The following is a 16,350-nucleotide window of genomic DNA, read 5'->3' as shown; positions in this document are numbered from 1 at the left end:
AATAGAAATATTAAATGATCCCTTACTCAGCTGGTAGGTCCATAATCACCACTGACTCTTGTGCAGTATTGCAGAAGCAGCTCTACCAAGGATGGAAAAAATACTGACCAAAGATAAAAGAAGGTGGAAAGGACTGAGAACTGGCATGTCTCCATAAATGTGGAAAGTTCTATCACTTTTAAATAAGTTGGAAAATCTTTTATGTGTTATGGCAAGTCACAAACTGTTCCTGGTACTGTGGCATTTGTTTATTGTCGAGAACCAGCCAAAACATATTTCTGATACTATTTGATGCAGACAGTTTTCATCTGATATGATCGGACAGAGTGGTGAAAGCAGGAGAGGGTCAGGAGACTTAGGAAGGAGACGCAAGCACATTACAAATAAAGCCAATAAGTGTGATCCAGACTTTGAAAAAACTAATTGAATTTGTCCAGATTACTGCTTAGGAGCAGTTGCATCATCCTGTTAATGTTTATTTTTAAACTCTGCAACAGAACAATGAGTAATAAGTTATGTTTATTTTTTGGATACAGCAAGCTGGACTTATTTTATTGCAATGTTAATAGCTTCAAATGAACATCTGGAAAGGTGTGACCATGATACTGCCACCTATAGCCTTGTCAGTGATTGAGGCAGTTCTCCAGTATCCAAGCCAGAAGTTGTTATGTGTGTTTTTAGGGGGTGGTTGTTGGTTTTATTCTCTCTCTCTCTCTCTCTCTCTCTCTAATGCATTTAGAAAGTCTAGGTAAATTATTTGTATAGTTTGCTTTTTTTTCCAACTATTCCTGTTGCTTCTTCAAAAAAGTATAAATAATGGTTTGACTCATAAACACATTCTGCCTGATATTTAGAATATTATTTTCATTTAGGAAATTTTGTACTTTATGTCTTATTATAGTTCCCATAATTTTGCATGGCACAGAAGTAAGACTGGTCTGTAATTACTAGGATCCTTTTTGTCTCCCTTTTTGAAGATTAATTCTTGAGTCACATTTGCAACTTTCCAGTGCTTAGGACTTCTCCTTTCCATAGTGTCTGCTAAAATATGCTTAATAAGGGTTTACAGATGATGTCTTTAATTTCTTTCGGTACAACTGGTAAGATCCCATTCGGTCCAGGAGTTTGAGGGCCTGAAGCATCTCTGACTCTTCTATTTTAAATTCTATGAACTCAGATTGTGCTTTTACTTCTGTATGTGGCTTTCCACTTGTTTCTTCCTTTATAAGTACTTGAGTGAAATATTTGTTCAGTTCATTTGCTATTTCCTTCTCATTTTCAAAGATTTTTCCATTTGTGTCCCTAAGGTTTCTTAAATTCTTTTTTATCATCTTTTTACTAGAATAGTACTCAAAAAATTGCTTGCTGTTCATTTTAGCTTCACTAGCAATTTTTATTTTGGTTTTTCTTGATGTTTCAAATGCTTTTTTTATTTCTTGCTGCAATTTGTGGTTTTCCTCTGTGTTCTGATAAGTGCTTCCCAATCATGGAACAGTTAAAGTATAATTTGATGGTGCAGTTTGGTGCCACACTCCTGTGTGCCTTTAGGAGTCATTTGAACCTGCCACTATCAATAATGTAACCAAGAATGAGGCAGGCAAATGAGGACCCTCATATAGGAAAGGTTAGATGCAAAAAAGTGGAACAGTGCTTTTGTTAAAGCTGTCCAAAACAAATTAGTGTCCAAGTAAATAGTGCAGGTAAAATGTTCACAAATAAATAAGAATCCATTGAAACTGGAGTAATTTCCAGGAGGTGAAAATATCCACAAACATGTCCAGGTAAAGCCAAGTTAAAATCCACTGCAGATATTTTTTTTTTAAATTGCACAGACAAAGATGTGTAAGTCCTAGTACCTCCTTCTATGAACAAACCTCAACCCGGCTAACTTGCCATGGATCTCTCAGCATGAAAAGACATCCTGCTGGCCGGCATAGCCTCCCCTCTATCCAGATTTGTGTCCCTGCTGGTCCCAGGCACCCAGCAGGGCTTCCACTTTGAACCTCGCCTCTCTATCCTCGTCTCCCGCTGCCTGTTCCCAGACTTGCATGGGAACCTATTGAGAGGATCGGGAAACTCCAGTGACAGTCATGTTCAGCAGAAGTAGACCCTCTTCAGCCACCTCGAGCATCTGTGCTCCCTTGGGGCTCTTCTCCTAGCTCCACACTGCTTACATGCCTCCAGCATCCGTCATCCCTTCTTTCAACCTCTGTCTTTCTTTCTTTTGTGTTCCTGATTGTTCTCTTTCACTCTTTCATCCCAGAGTAATTTTTTTCCCCCTTTGTCCCTTGCAGGCTCCTTTTAACTCTCCTACATAATTGGGTTGCAGGTGCAACAAACTGCCTTGCCCTGATGCATAACTAAAGTGCCCGAACAATCTGCCCGCCTCCACAAGTATATGCGGCAGTATTGGCCAAGTACCTCAATCAGCCACAGTACGAAGCGTGCCTGCACACACCCACACCAGATTATTTATTTAAAATTATCCCAACACAATGGACCATCGTCACATAGTTTTGCCACTGCTGCCAAGTAACTAACTCTAAGTTCCTTTCTATTTGCATCAACTGCACAGCACACTGGTTAATATTATTACAGCATGAGATCTGTTTCTCTCTTTCTCTTTTAACAAACACAAACAGCACTCCTTTTGGAATATGCCTTTCCTGCGAATCACAAAGTGCCTCTGTTAAAACATGCACTAATACACACATGGTCTGCCCTTAGGACAGAGTTATTCCTTAAAAGATTAATTCTTCTGTTGTAGTCAGTCTGTCATCACTTTTCAAAAAATTGGAATGTTACATCTCACACCCATTATTAGTCTGTGTGGCTTGTACTTAAGTTAATTCTGTTTTTCTTGTACATTCATAAAGATGTCTGTATTAGTTTAAATGTGGATTCCAGATTGACTTTAAGCAAGGACTGTTCTCTGCCTTGAGACCAGTGCTGCCTGGATAGGCCCTAGCCCCGCACAACCCTGAACTGAATTAACCTGTTGTGAGAGGGTTAGGTTATGCCATGGTGGACATGTGGACAATCTCCATTTTTATTTTAGTAAATTATTAAACTTTCATATTGAAGCAAAATGTGTCGAGAGTTCTCCAATACTCGTAAAATTTCTGTTTTCACTAACCATGCAGAAAACACTCATGTTTTGCTTGTAACTGAACATTAACCATTCAGGACAGGAGCAAACAAAGCATCTACAAGACCTTGAGAACATTAAAGTTGAATATAATAAGCAGTTTTAGTTGAAGTTCAATGTTTATCTGTTTTCTCAGCGATTGTTTCAGTTTTGAATCGTAAATCAGCCTTCAAGTATTCTTGTCAGCAGATGTTTGATCACACAAGGTTATATTGTGAAAAGAGATTTTAATTTAGCAAGCAATACATATTTCATATTAAGCTTTTTCTTCACTGTAACATTGTGTAAGGTCAACATTTATAGAGCATTTGGTCTAGGAATCTCTCATTACCAAAATTTATAATTTAGTGGTGTTTTGCATGGGATGGGGGCAGACTGGAAGCTCGGCTAATGTAATCTTTTAAACCTAAATGTCACTGATTTGTGACTGGCAACTCCACTTCTGAATTTTGGACTGTAGCAATTTTGCCAATTAGAGAACTGATTATTTAGTTTTTATCAGATGTTTGCTGAGATTCTGTCTCAGCTACATAATACAATACCTCATTTTGAGCAAATACTGTATATCCTTAAGACCATGAGATAACCCTCAGTTAACACCTTCCTGTCCAAGAGCTAAAAACAGGACCCTGCCCTCTAAGAAATACATTTAAAACAAGTTGGGCACTCAGGCACTCTATTCAGTAAGGGCGAGCTTCAAAAGGGCGACCTCAGTTGGGCGCGGCGAATAAAGGCCTGTGTAAATAAAGGCGAGCTTCAAAAGGGCGACCTCAATTGAGCGCGAATAAAGGCGTTCGTAGATAATTTAGTTCAAATGGCTCTGGAATATGTGAAGAGCAACAAAGGTGCAGATCTACTCGTAGTCGAAGGCTACACGTTCAGAAAGGAGAAAACTATCAACGGGATGTTTTAATATTCTTGCTTTCGCCTTTTTATACGTTCAATCATTGCCTTTATCTAATAAATTTTCTGTAATAATTTTTTTGCGTTTGCCTTTATTCGCTGCGCCCAATTGTGGTTGGCCTTTTGAAGCTCGCCTTTATTTACACGCCCTTATTGAAGGATACCGATCTGGCTAATTTCCAAATCATGTTTCCTGACATTGTGACTCATGCTTTTAGTCTGTTGGTGTATTTGTGTATGTGTGAGTGTGTGTGTGTGAATGCGCCCAGTGGTGGAGTAGTGACCTGTCACCTTTTTATACTTGTTTGGGCTCTGGTATTGGGAATATAAATCACAAATACTAAGTACAGACAAGATAACATTTTTGACATGATCTCCTGTATTTGGCAGACACCTTTGGGTTGTTCAAAGTTGTTAGTCTGCAGGCTCCAAACTTTTTGTGGGTTGAGGTAGGATGAACCAGCACCACTAAGTAGTGACCCAGGTAAACACAGGAAGATAGTAACATTATTATATTTTTACGATTTTCGCAGGTAAAAGAAATGGAAGAAATTATTCGTAGACGACATCCAAACTCTCTCCCAGCTTTAATATATGCAGCTGCCTCAGCCACATCAAGGGGAGTTGAAGGTGCTGACAAACCCAATTCAGTAGCATTTCTAGAAAGAAGAATTAAGAAATTAGAAGCTGACCTTGAAGGTAAAGATGAGGATGCCAAGAAAAGTCTTCGAGCAATGGAACAACAGTTTCAAAAAATGAAGGTATCAGCTTTTCTAGTGAAGGCTGCTTTTTTTGTCATTATCTGAAATCCACACTGCCCTCCATTAATATTGTATTGTGGCACACAGTACAATTGAGAATAATATTTGTTTTAATAATGAGAATTTCTCTTTAACCTTTCACTTGTTTTACTTCAGTTAAAGGTTAGATTTTTGTTAACATTTTGAACGAAAGATCAAGAAAATAAAAAATAAATACTTTTTTTCCACAGCCCATTTCCTTTTATTTACCAAAGTATACTTTAAATATTTTTCTAAAGGGTAAATTAATTCAAAATATAACCAGCTCCATATGGGCTTATATTAAAACACTGCAAATACCATCCTCTGTTATTCAATGTCATCAATGACTTGAAGATTATACTCTTCAAAATAACTCCTGGAACAATAAAAATAAGTTCTATATAGCGGGAGTCTGAAGTGTAAAACTGACACTGTACATTGATTGGATGGTAACGTTGACGTCTTCTCATTTAGCCAGAATATGGTAAACCTGAATCATGGTTAAATGGTTAGATGTAAACATTATACTTTGAGTTCAATGAAGTTTGTGATTACCGAGTTCAGTGAAGTTTGTGATTACATTCAACTAGTAAGGTTAGGTCAATGGTCTAAATATATATAAAAATATATATTCTATATGGGTATACAGTTTATGGGATTGCATAGTGGTAATGTTGTACTGTCACCATCAATGTAAACTTCAGGGTGAGCTGGTGATTACAAATATAGACCTACTCTGTGCTAGGTTCATTTTTATTTCCACTCAATGACATTTTTTTTCCTCATGTGACATAGACTTGATCTTTTTTTATAGAAATTTGAAATAAATACAAAGGAAACCCTGGCATTAGCTAGGATTGTCAATTCCTACTTTGGCCCTGATTCTTCCAGGATAGGTTTCAGCCCTTCACTACATTGTATTGGAATAATCTGATTCAGAATATGCTTGCATCTTGCCATCGTTTTTATCAATTTTTTAATCCCTGTACTTGTTATTGATTACATTACACATAGTTTCATGTACTTATAAATGTTTATGGTACTTTATTATGTATTTACAAATAAAAAAGGTACCGTAATAATATAGGTATTTCTTTTGGTTTTCAAATAAGTAATTTATATGCACGAGAAACATAATTTTTGTGCTATGTTTTCATTTTTCAGATTCAATATGAGCAAACTATTTCAGAGTTGGAACAGCGGCTTAAAAGTGGACAAGATACACCTAAGCAATATTCTAGCAATCATAGTTTATTACAAGAAGATATACAATTAACAGACTTGCCAGACGGCAAAGAAGACATCCTTCAAGCAGAAAATGATGTTCATCATCAACATCTTACAAATCACCAAATGATGACATGTCACAGGGCTGTGAAAAATCTACAGAAAGCTGAAGGTCATGCAGTTAATGATTTTAACAGTATTGATATTGAGAAACTGCAGCAGGAGTTGGCAGTAAAAAATAGCAAGATTCAAGACCTTGCAAAAACTGTTGAGGCTCTTCAGAAAGAAAGGAGGACATTACTGAGTAATCAGACTAAAGTAGAAAGAATATGGGAGAAGAAAAAAAAGCCATCCAAAGCAGACACAATTAACACTGAGCCCAGTTCTACCCAATATTTAGAAAGTCCTGAACCATTTCCTGCAACTTTGGATGAGAAATGTTATCAGCCAAATGTCTTTGCTGGTTTACATATTTCTGATGTTCTCCAGGAAAATGAGAAACTAAAGTTAGAAATAGAACAGCTGAATCTTGAAATTGAGAAACAAAAAGTAACTTTACAAGCTGCAGTTACTGAGGCAGAATGTGAAACAAAAAGGTAAAGAAAAATTTCTGACAATGCCTTCTGTACATTTACTTCTGTAATGAGTGTTATTATAAATTGTGTTATATTATTTTTCACATTGCACGATGGTTAGTATGTATGTATCATTTCTAATGTATTAATGTATCTGCTCTTGAATAGAATCTATTTATTATTAATTTTTATAATTGTTATAATAGTGATTTTGCTAGTTATGAAAGGTGATGTACAATAGTAACACAGTAAAGAGACGTAAAGTAATTGCTTAAATAACATTTTATTTTAATTCTGAAACAATGACTGGGCACAACTGTGACTACAAACATTCAAAACAGTAAAGATATGCGGTATCTCTGCAGTTAGCTGTATAAGCAGATGGCAAATAACTCACTAATATGGTACCTGGAATTTGTACAAATTTACCTTTTTATGAAATAGGTTTTTAAAATGTTTTTATTTCAACACAGAATTTTCTTTTTTTAAAACAATATATTTCTTTCTCATTCTTCAGTACTGTAAATGTTAATAGGATGAACACTAGCATGCAATACAACTGCTAAATGTAGTGTAGTGTAATGTAGATTACATCTGACACTGTATAAGGTCAGGACCACAAGGCTTTGGCTCTGTGGACCACCACAGTGCATTTGAAACAAAGCAATTAAGATGTGATTAAAGTATAGACGTTTAACTTTAATCCAAGGGGTTTAACATAAATATTTTATGAGCTGTTTAGAAAAGACAGACATTTTGATACATGGTCCCCATATTTTCAGGGGCTCAAAAGTATTCGCACAAACAAAAAAAATCATAAATATAATGATGATTTTCATAGTCCGCAGCCAATGGTCATCTCCAACTGTTGGATTTCCACAAGAGTGATACTTTGCCAAACCTTTACAGCAGCTGCCTGTTCGCTAGACTTTCTGCCATCAGTTTTGTCTTCAGCAAGTGAAATGCATGTCCAATGGGGTTGAGGTCAGTTCATTTACTTGGCCATTGAAGAATATTCCACTACTTTACGTTGAAAAGCACTTGATTTATGTTTGCAGTATGTTTTGCCTCATTTTCCATCTCTACTATGTATTGTTGATCTATCAGTTTTGCAGCGTTTGACTGAATCTGAGCAGACAGTATAGCGCTGTACACTTCAGAAATGATCCTGCTACTTCTGCCAGTAGTCATATCATCAGTAAACATTAGTGTTAAGTAAGTATTAGGTCTTAAGTGTTTTGGCAAGATATCATCCAGTGGTAATAGTAGTCTGAGAAATCCACCACCTTACCTGCAGGAAGTAGTCTAGCATGTGTCCTAGTTCCACTCTCCTGGCAAAAGCTGGAGTTTATTATCCCTAAATATTTTACCCACAAGCTATATGCTAAACTTGCAATTGTGAAAGATTCAGCACTTGATCAAAATCAATATGTAGACTGCTGTTTCTGCTAATCAGAGTTCCTGTCATCTGTACAGGTTGACCTGTTCGTTTTATACATATTGTGTAAATTACTCCAGTTAGTTCCCTTCCTTTCTGCACAAATGTACTCTATTAAGAAAAGTAGTTCTGTCTTATTTGTCACAATGTTTATTAGACTCATAAAAGATACTTTACAAAAAAAAAAAAGATAATTTACTTTAATTGCAATTTGTAAGGTTTATAAAAATTCTATACTTTTATAGGTACAGTGTGCTGTGTATTTAATATTATTGAATTATTTGTTATGGTACAGATTTCTGCTTTTAATGACAGAACATTAGGCACAATTTCAGTACAACACAACAGTGAACTGGAGATGTGTATTCATACTTTCTGACTCTTGTTATAATTTTTACAGAAGCATTTTGAATTAACTGAAAGCTGCAAAAAATATTTTAATGGCCAGTGAATAGTGCATTACAGTAGTCAGTTCCGCTAGAAACAAATGCATTAATTAATTTCTCAGTATCCAGCATTTTTGAAAAACATCTTAGTTTTCTAGCATTCTCAAGATGGAAAAAAACATATTGGATAGTTCTGTATTGTGTGTTTTAAACAATGTACTACTATCAGTGATGTGTGCTGATTCAGTAAAACTAATTGTGAGGTGAAAAGTGACAGAATGTTGTTGCAGTCAGCATCATTCCCCCCAATAAGTAGCATCTCTGTTTTCCCGCATATTCAGAGACAAATACCTGTAGCTTGCATCCATCCACTTCTTTATCTCACTGACGCAACTAATTAAGGACAGCATCTGAAAGATACTGTTTGGTCTATATGATAATTAATAGTTTTAGTGCGTCAGGAACTGGGCAATTTTAGTAATAAGCTATTCATAACACTAACAGTGGGTGCTACAAGAACATTCATTGAACTTTTTACTAGTATTGTTCGGACTGGGCATAAGGAACAAGAAGTAAGTTTCATTTTAGAAATTAAAGATATAACTTCCTATTCTGTTACTAAATTAAAATTATAAAAGTGGTGTGTGTAAGGCAAGATAGGGTTTGCTAATCTAGTATAAAGTTTGTACAGTGATGCTGAGTTCTGGGATCTTATACTGTCTATTTTTTCATTAAAGAAGTTCATAAAGAATGCAGTTTATGTGTAATTCCATTTCATGTTCAAATCACAAGGTGGTGTAGTAGTTAGTGCTGTTGCCTTACAGCACTGGTATGAATCCATTACTGAGATATACTGAAACGTGTCCTGTAAGATACTGGTATATGTTCTGGGAGATAATGAGATACTTAAGTTTAAACATTTAAAGTAGAAGCATAAGAAAGTTATACTAACAAGCTTTTATTTATGAAAATTGGATTACATGATATTTGTGTTTTTTCCCCATTTTAAAGGAAACATTGAATACTGTATTGTAGGTTCATCAAAGAATGAATTTAACAATGATTTAGAAAGGGATTCCACTCTTAATGTCTACTCAAATACAACAATTTGGAGGAGCATCTGGCCAACATAGTATATTCAGTTAATTGGTCTTAAACTAACATTTCTAACTAGCATTTCACCTTTTAGTATTTATAAGCAACCAGTTGTCCCAGCATGCTTTAAAATTTGCATGCAGACTTTAATATATATATGTTATATTGCAATGCCTATGTTTTTGAAGTCACTTTACATTTTTAACTTGCCTAGGAAATCTACAAAGTCTTTGGAGGTTTCTGAACTACTAATTTGTTACTTATTTATTCTTTCAGGTCACAAATAGATGCAGATGAACGTATGTCATGTTTAAAAGCGGCTCATCAAAAAGAACTTGAACGTATAATTACCCAACATGCTTTGGAGCATTCTTCTTCCAAAGTGGCCGAATTAACAAATAAAGTATCCACACAGGAGGTAATCTTTGACTTCTAAGTGGATCCTCACCTGTTATTTGTATTGTGTTTGCTTTTATCCATTATTTATTTTTAACCATGTATTTCACCCTGTTCTATTTCTCTGTTTGGCATAGAGTACTGTGCTCCATGCAGCTCAGCAGCTTTCACCCACTCATATATGTGACATCGCTGCATGTGGGCTTTCACCTATAATCGAGTGATTGATGTAAATGCATACTTTAACAGGTGAAATGAAGGTTCTGCAAGTGGTAAATTTGTATAGAGTGACCTCCCAAGGTCCACTACATAAGCACACACACACACACATCCACAGTCCTTCTCCCCACTGGGTGTAGGGTGAAAGAATATTAGTCAGTGTGTTTCAAAAGCCCTGCCTTTTGCTCCAGTACAACACACCAGCCTTTGCATTAATTACATAATACATCCTTGATTCATATGTTTAATTAAAAGTTAAATCCTTATAACCAAGTGTTGTTCTTTCTAACTTATCTTCAAATGGTTCTTTGCCACTTAAGTGGATTGTTTTTTTTATGAAGTGGCTTTTAAGTCTAGCTGCATTTTTGTTTTTCTTCTCTCTCTTCCAGAAGCTATAATTCAGTATTCTCCTTTTGACTGGTTTCAAGTTATATAATTAATATCTGTGCAAAATGTTATTTGGCAATAAACTTTGATTATTTTAATCAGAGGTAAAAACAATTTTCTCTTATTACATGTGTAAAGGGACACTACTCTGATAAACCATGAAAATAATGTAAATTAATATAAAAATGAATTTGACATACTCTTACTATTTCAAATTGCAGATTGATATTTGTAGATGATTTTGGTTTTGGGATATTTATTTGGAATATTTTATGTGCTTAGTCTTTTATATACTAGTGCAATAAAATGTGAGTTTTAGGGAGTGTACTACTATCAACACATGAGCGCATTTTGAGAAAATAAAAATAAAATCAGTGTCAAAAGAAAGGCTTTAAAATATCAAAGTACTGCATGTGCCTGAGAAATAGCCAATCAGGAATTAGTCATTTTTTTCCTTTTATTTATATTTATATATTCTACATGTGTGGAGTGAGGCATCTCTCTCTCGTTCATTGTAACCAGTACTGAATTGCCATTCTCATGTTTCACAAACCACAAAATCCACAAAATCTTCTCTTTTATATTGTTTTCAAGACATGCATTTCTAGTGACCTTTTCGGGTGTATTTTTCTCTGCCAATATAAGGTTCTCTTCTAGAAAGAATAATATATATCAAATATGTTAAAATCAATTTGTTTTTTTTTCTATAACAAAACAGATAATGATACATTTTCTCCAGAATCAAGTTGCTGATCTCCAAAGAAGCAAAGAAGATCTTGCTGCTTCAAAGGTTCAAGGAGAAAAGCTACAGAAGCAGGTTTTTACAAGATAATTTACTTTATTACTACATTTTGCTTAGCCATTTGCAATTTGCCTAATTTAAACTATTGTAAAAAAGAGTGATGCAGAGTAAGAAATCATTAGGCAAAGAAGTGTACAATCAGCCGGGTGATGGTAGTTGCTTATTTTTAAGTCTTATTTTAGCAAGTTAACCCATCACTCATGAGACTCAACAATAACCAAGCACATTATTAAAGTAATAATCCAATCAATAAAAATTGTACATTTTTTTATCTGTTACTTACCCTGTGTTTGTTGTAATTTCATGTTTTTGCAGAGAACGGATGTTTAAATAGGGAGTAGTATGGTACAAACAGCAAAAAAAAAATATCAAAATATTAATGAAGAAAATCTCAGTTTTCTTGAGTTGTATAATCCATTTTTAGATATACAACCATATGCTCACAACATTCCAAACATGTATTTTTGTTAAAATAATCGATAAATATGCCATTTCTGGAAAATCCTTTAAAAGGAGCTGTTGTTTATAGCAGTGTGTAATATTCTTATGTGCCTTGATGTACTCATCATGATTTTTAGGTTGCAGTATTAGAAGAAGAACTTGAAGAAGCAAAACAAAAGCACAGCCCTGAACTAAAGCACTTTTTAGCTTTAGAAAGAAAAATCAAAAATATGGAATTGCGACATGCACAAAGAGAGCAAGAACTCCAAAAGGTAACACAATATTATGTTTGCTGTAGCATAAACTATTATGTCTCCTGTTTAAAAGTTTTTCTTTTAATTTATTTATAATTTTAATTGAAGTAATTAATGATTGTTTCACTGAAGCTTTCAAGGTCAGTTTAATAAATGGAGAATTTGTTTTTCATCATTATATCAGCAGAAATCAACAGTAAGTAGTCAAAGATGTCATGTTGATTGCAAAACATTAACTTTTAAGGTATGATAGGGAAAAGAACATTTTTTAGATTGTGGTTAATTAGAGTTATGAAATATGATATCTGTGTATTTAAAGTGTTTTACTTTGTTACATGCTAGTTTTTGTGCAGACATAATTGTTTTCCTGTTGTTATTTTGACAACAGTCTTATAATTCCATATTAGGTTGTATTTATAATCAACAAAAATAGCCTAGTAATTGCAGTGTTTCAATGATAATGACCCAGATAGTTTATTCCTACATTTAGCATCTCTGAAAGCTCAGTATTATTATTTAATGTAACATTTATAGTCAATTAGTATACAGCCCAGATGGAGTTAAGATTACGAAACACCAAGAAAAGCCCACACAGAATAATTGATTCAGTTTGTTACATAATGTAAACAGAATTAGAGAAACTGAAAAATGATGCCGTTCAATTGGAAATGTAAAACAATAAAAATGAGCAGGTGTGTTCAAAGCATGTACTGTACAGTATATTCTGACAACTCACAGCTGCCATAAATGCAAATAATGAAACAAGTTTTTCAAGCAGAAAAAAACCAAGAGAATCTGACATGTTGCAGAAATATTAGCTGAATATCTGAACAAAATTCACCACTCTGGTCTGCCTTCACACTAGCCATCAGCATTTTAAGCTCTATATTTGACCTCATTATGCAATAATAGAGAGTATTGATTTACACAGCCATTTTGATCCAAACATAGACAATGATTTTGAAATAGCAAATTTCAAAAATCATTTATGGCTCTACCTTTAGAGGAAAAGATGGACATATATTTTAACAGTTAACATTTTAACAGTTATCAGTTAATTGAGTGACTGAAGCATGTAAAAATTTGAAAAATTGCATACAAAGAAATGGACACACACACTGAAAAAGTGTTAAATTGTAGTGTAGTAGAGTGAGGGATGACTCTAGGCAAGACCAAGAATAATTGGGGTGTCAGCTTGACAAAACCACATTTATTACGTTGCCACAAGATGTTAAAAAGGGCTTTAACAGAAAGAGCATTACAATAGCGAAAAAATGATTGGCAAGTTGCCATTGTGCAAAAGTGTCCATGTGACACTCTTAGGATGGTCCCACCAGAAATCCAAGAGGCAGGATTTCTTTGGCTCAGTCCCCTTTCAAAGGGGAAGTTTCTCAAAATTGTGAGGGAAAAAGGAGATAAGGTTGTTAGCAACAGCATCCCCCTCTTGTCCTGGGGTATTACCATATAGCTTAGGTGAGCCCAGAAGGTGATCTTCTGACATGCATGTGAGACAATAGATACTACCTGTTCAAGGCCTAGTGTCAGGAAACTTAGTGAAGGGTATTACTAGCTGGCAAGGGTGCAGTTTTTGTACATGTAATAGTGTAAGCCCAATAATGGCAAACTCAAATTGCCACATTTTTATGATCATTGTGAAACTTGTGGTGATTGTGATTACAATCTGTGCCACATACTGTGTTGTGTATTAATATACAGAAGCCTTTTCATTAATGTGCAGGAATTTTTCTTAGCATGGCTGAATATTCATGCTTTAGTGTAAAGGAATATTGCTGGGTGTGGAAAAAGTCAAAAGTTTAAAAGTATAAGTTATCTTAAATAACATAATGCAGTATGAAATCAGTGCTGACCTTTATCCAGAGAGTCTCTGAGATCTACATGATGCTTAGTACACATTAGTCCACTGCAGTGCCTGCAATACTGTGAAAGCCTGAAACATACAGCATCTTTTCTATGTAGAGTGCCATAGCAGGCAGGGCTTCGTTTAACTAATATGACAGTAAATAAGGCTAATGAAGGCATGCCTGTAGAGGTGCAGAGATTTTGCACTTTACGACATGTCATGCTTTAAGTACTAATTGTATTGTCTTAGCTAGTCCTCCTACTGTGGGGGACTACAGTAATTCTTTTTTGGTCTATTCCAAAAAATGACAATGTTTTCTTATTCCAATAATATCTTAATTTTATTGTTTATACCATAATTATCCATAATACTGCAGACTGCAATTTAGCTATAGATATGTTTGAAATAAAGACTTCTTTCAGTGACACTATGTGTTTTTTACCTTATATGTGTCTCCATAATGTTTTGAATCATTTTAGGCTACAAGTTTGTGACACAATGGTGCTATGTTTAGCGTCCCTTCCTTACAATCAGGAGACTGGTTTTAAATCCCAGTCCAGTCATTGCTATAGGGCATTTACCAGTTTCTCCATGCCCGATTGGGATTTTTCTCTGGATTCTCTATCCCAAACACAGCTTTATGAAAATGCTAATTACATAGGCTTTCCATCTTGTGGGCTAAGCAACTTCAAAAATTAAATGAAAGATTTTGTAGTAACCATGCACTGTGATGTCCCTAAATTGATGGATTAAAGGCCAGAAGTCCACATGACTGTCATCATCAAGTCCTTCCATGAGAACCCTGAATACAATGAGGACTGATCATTTACGTTAGGTAGAATGCCTAGAGGGGATTGAGTGGTCTCATGGCCTAGAACCCCTGCAGATTTTATTTTTTCTCCAGCCATCTAGAGGTTTTTTTTTTTTTTTTTGGTTTTTCTGTCCTCCCTGGCCATCGGACCTTACTTTTATTCTATGTTAATTAGTGTTCTCTTATTTTAATTCTTACTTTGTCTTTTTTTCTCTTTCTTCATCATGTAAAGCACTTTGAGCTACATTATTTGTATGAAAATGTGCTATATAAATAAATGTTGTTATAACATGTTGAAGTTGGTTAGGTTTGAAAAGACAGCAGCTACATTTCTTGTGTTTATTTAAGAAAAAAATATACAATATAAACTTCAACAGTTTATTTTATGTTAACATTCTCAATCTAACATTTATTGTCTGAACAAAATTATGCCGACCCAACTTCACTGATCTTTGAATTGCACTCTATTTATTTTCATTTAACAGGTTATTCAACAGACCCATTGTACAGTGGACAGCAGGTTAATTCAGGAAAATGAAAAGTGGAAAAGGCTTGCTCAGAACAAGAGCAATGAGTTAGAAATGTTCAGGATAGAACTGGATTCAATATTGGACGTTCTGCGTGAGTTGCAGAAGCAAGGAGTTGTCATTCCAGAACCCAGTGTTGTTGGCACCTTTTCATCTAAAGTTACTGGACATATTTAAACATGGCTAATGTGTGGAAGCACATGATGATTAAAATTAATGTTAAATAAGAGCTCTCACAACATATAAATTCTAAAACTGATTAACAAATCATGAAGTGCAAATGACCTGCTTTGTCTAAAGTGAAGTGATAAGGTATGATAAGCTAATGTATGATTATTTATTTAAACAAATGTTGGTGATATATAAAAGTAAATAAAAATTTTTTATATTTTATTATCTTTTTTTTTTGCAACTCTGTATCTTCTATACAATACAGTTTGTTTTCAGATTCTTAAACTGCTATTACAGCATTACAAATAATGCTGAGAAAGAGTTATTTTTGCTGAATGGAAAGCAATTTCTAAGACTCTGGGTTTCCATTAAATCACATTTTCCGAAAGGAACACATTTGGAAACCAGTTAATATTTGCAGGAGTATTTGGTTTGATAGTATTACAATGGTATATTCTAGAATCACTCTTTAAGTCTCAAAGAATCTTAAATAATATCCAAGAAAACTCCAGGCTTCTGTGGCCTAAGCATTTTGGAAGAATGTTCTAGACACAAGGCCAAAGTGGACGCAGCACCCAACCCGTTATGTTTAGCATAAATCAAGGATGCTATGCTTCTTCAGGACTTGGCCAGCTTGCCATAGCTGAAACTGAGGGAACCATGAATTCTGCTCTGTAAGAGAAGATTCTTAAGTGGAATGTCCAGTAATGAGCTGAAGTTGGGTTATGAAGTAAGATAGGTATCCAAAGCACAAAAGCCAGTCCACATCCAAATGGCTAAACAGAAGCAATATTACTGGTCGCGGCTAAAGGTGTAAGAAGGCTCACAGCATCAGTTGGTGTTCGATAATTTTCTTCATTCAAAAAAAATGACATAAGCATTGGCATTTTTGGAATGAAAATTCTGGTGAAGCCACATGGACCTAGG

At 34.8% G+C, this 16,350-nt stretch overlaps 1 protein-coding gene across 2 annotated transcripts in view; it reads left to right on the top strand.

Annotated features, from left to right (window-relative positions):
- cep162 (centrosomal protein 162) overlaps window positions 1-15,650 on the top strand; it is a 139,689-nt gene extending 124,039 nt beyond the window's left edge. For both annotated transcript variants that reach the window (XM_039747872.1, XM_039747871.1), the window contains 6 exons: window positions 4,585-4,812; window positions 5,998-6,656; window positions 9,831-9,972; window positions 11,275-11,373; window positions 11,937-12,071; window positions 15,211-15,650. In XM_039747872.1, coding sequence (XP_039603806.1) covers window positions 4,585-4,812; window positions 5,998-6,656; window positions 9,831-9,972; window positions 11,275-11,373; window positions 11,937-12,071; window positions 15,211-15,429 — 1,482 coding nt within the window. In that variant the 3' untranslated portion in view covers window positions 15,430-15,650. The remainder of the gene's footprint in view (window positions 1-4,584; window positions 4,813-5,997; window positions 6,657-9,830; window positions 9,973-11,274; window positions 11,374-11,936; window positions 12,072-15,210) is intronic.
- Window positions 15,651-16,350: the final 700 nt, after the last annotated feature.

This window comes from Polypterus senegalus, chromosome 3 (assembly GCF_016835505.1).
Source record: "Polypterus senegalus isolate Bchr_013 chromosome 3, ASM1683550v1, whole genome shotgun sequence".
Lineage (NCBI taxonomy): Eukaryota > Metazoa > Chordata > Cladistia > Polypteriformes > Polypteridae > Polypterus > Polypterus senegalus.
The sequence above is the reverse complement of the archived record's forward strand: the minus strand, read 5'-3'. Positions and strand labels throughout refer to the sequence as shown.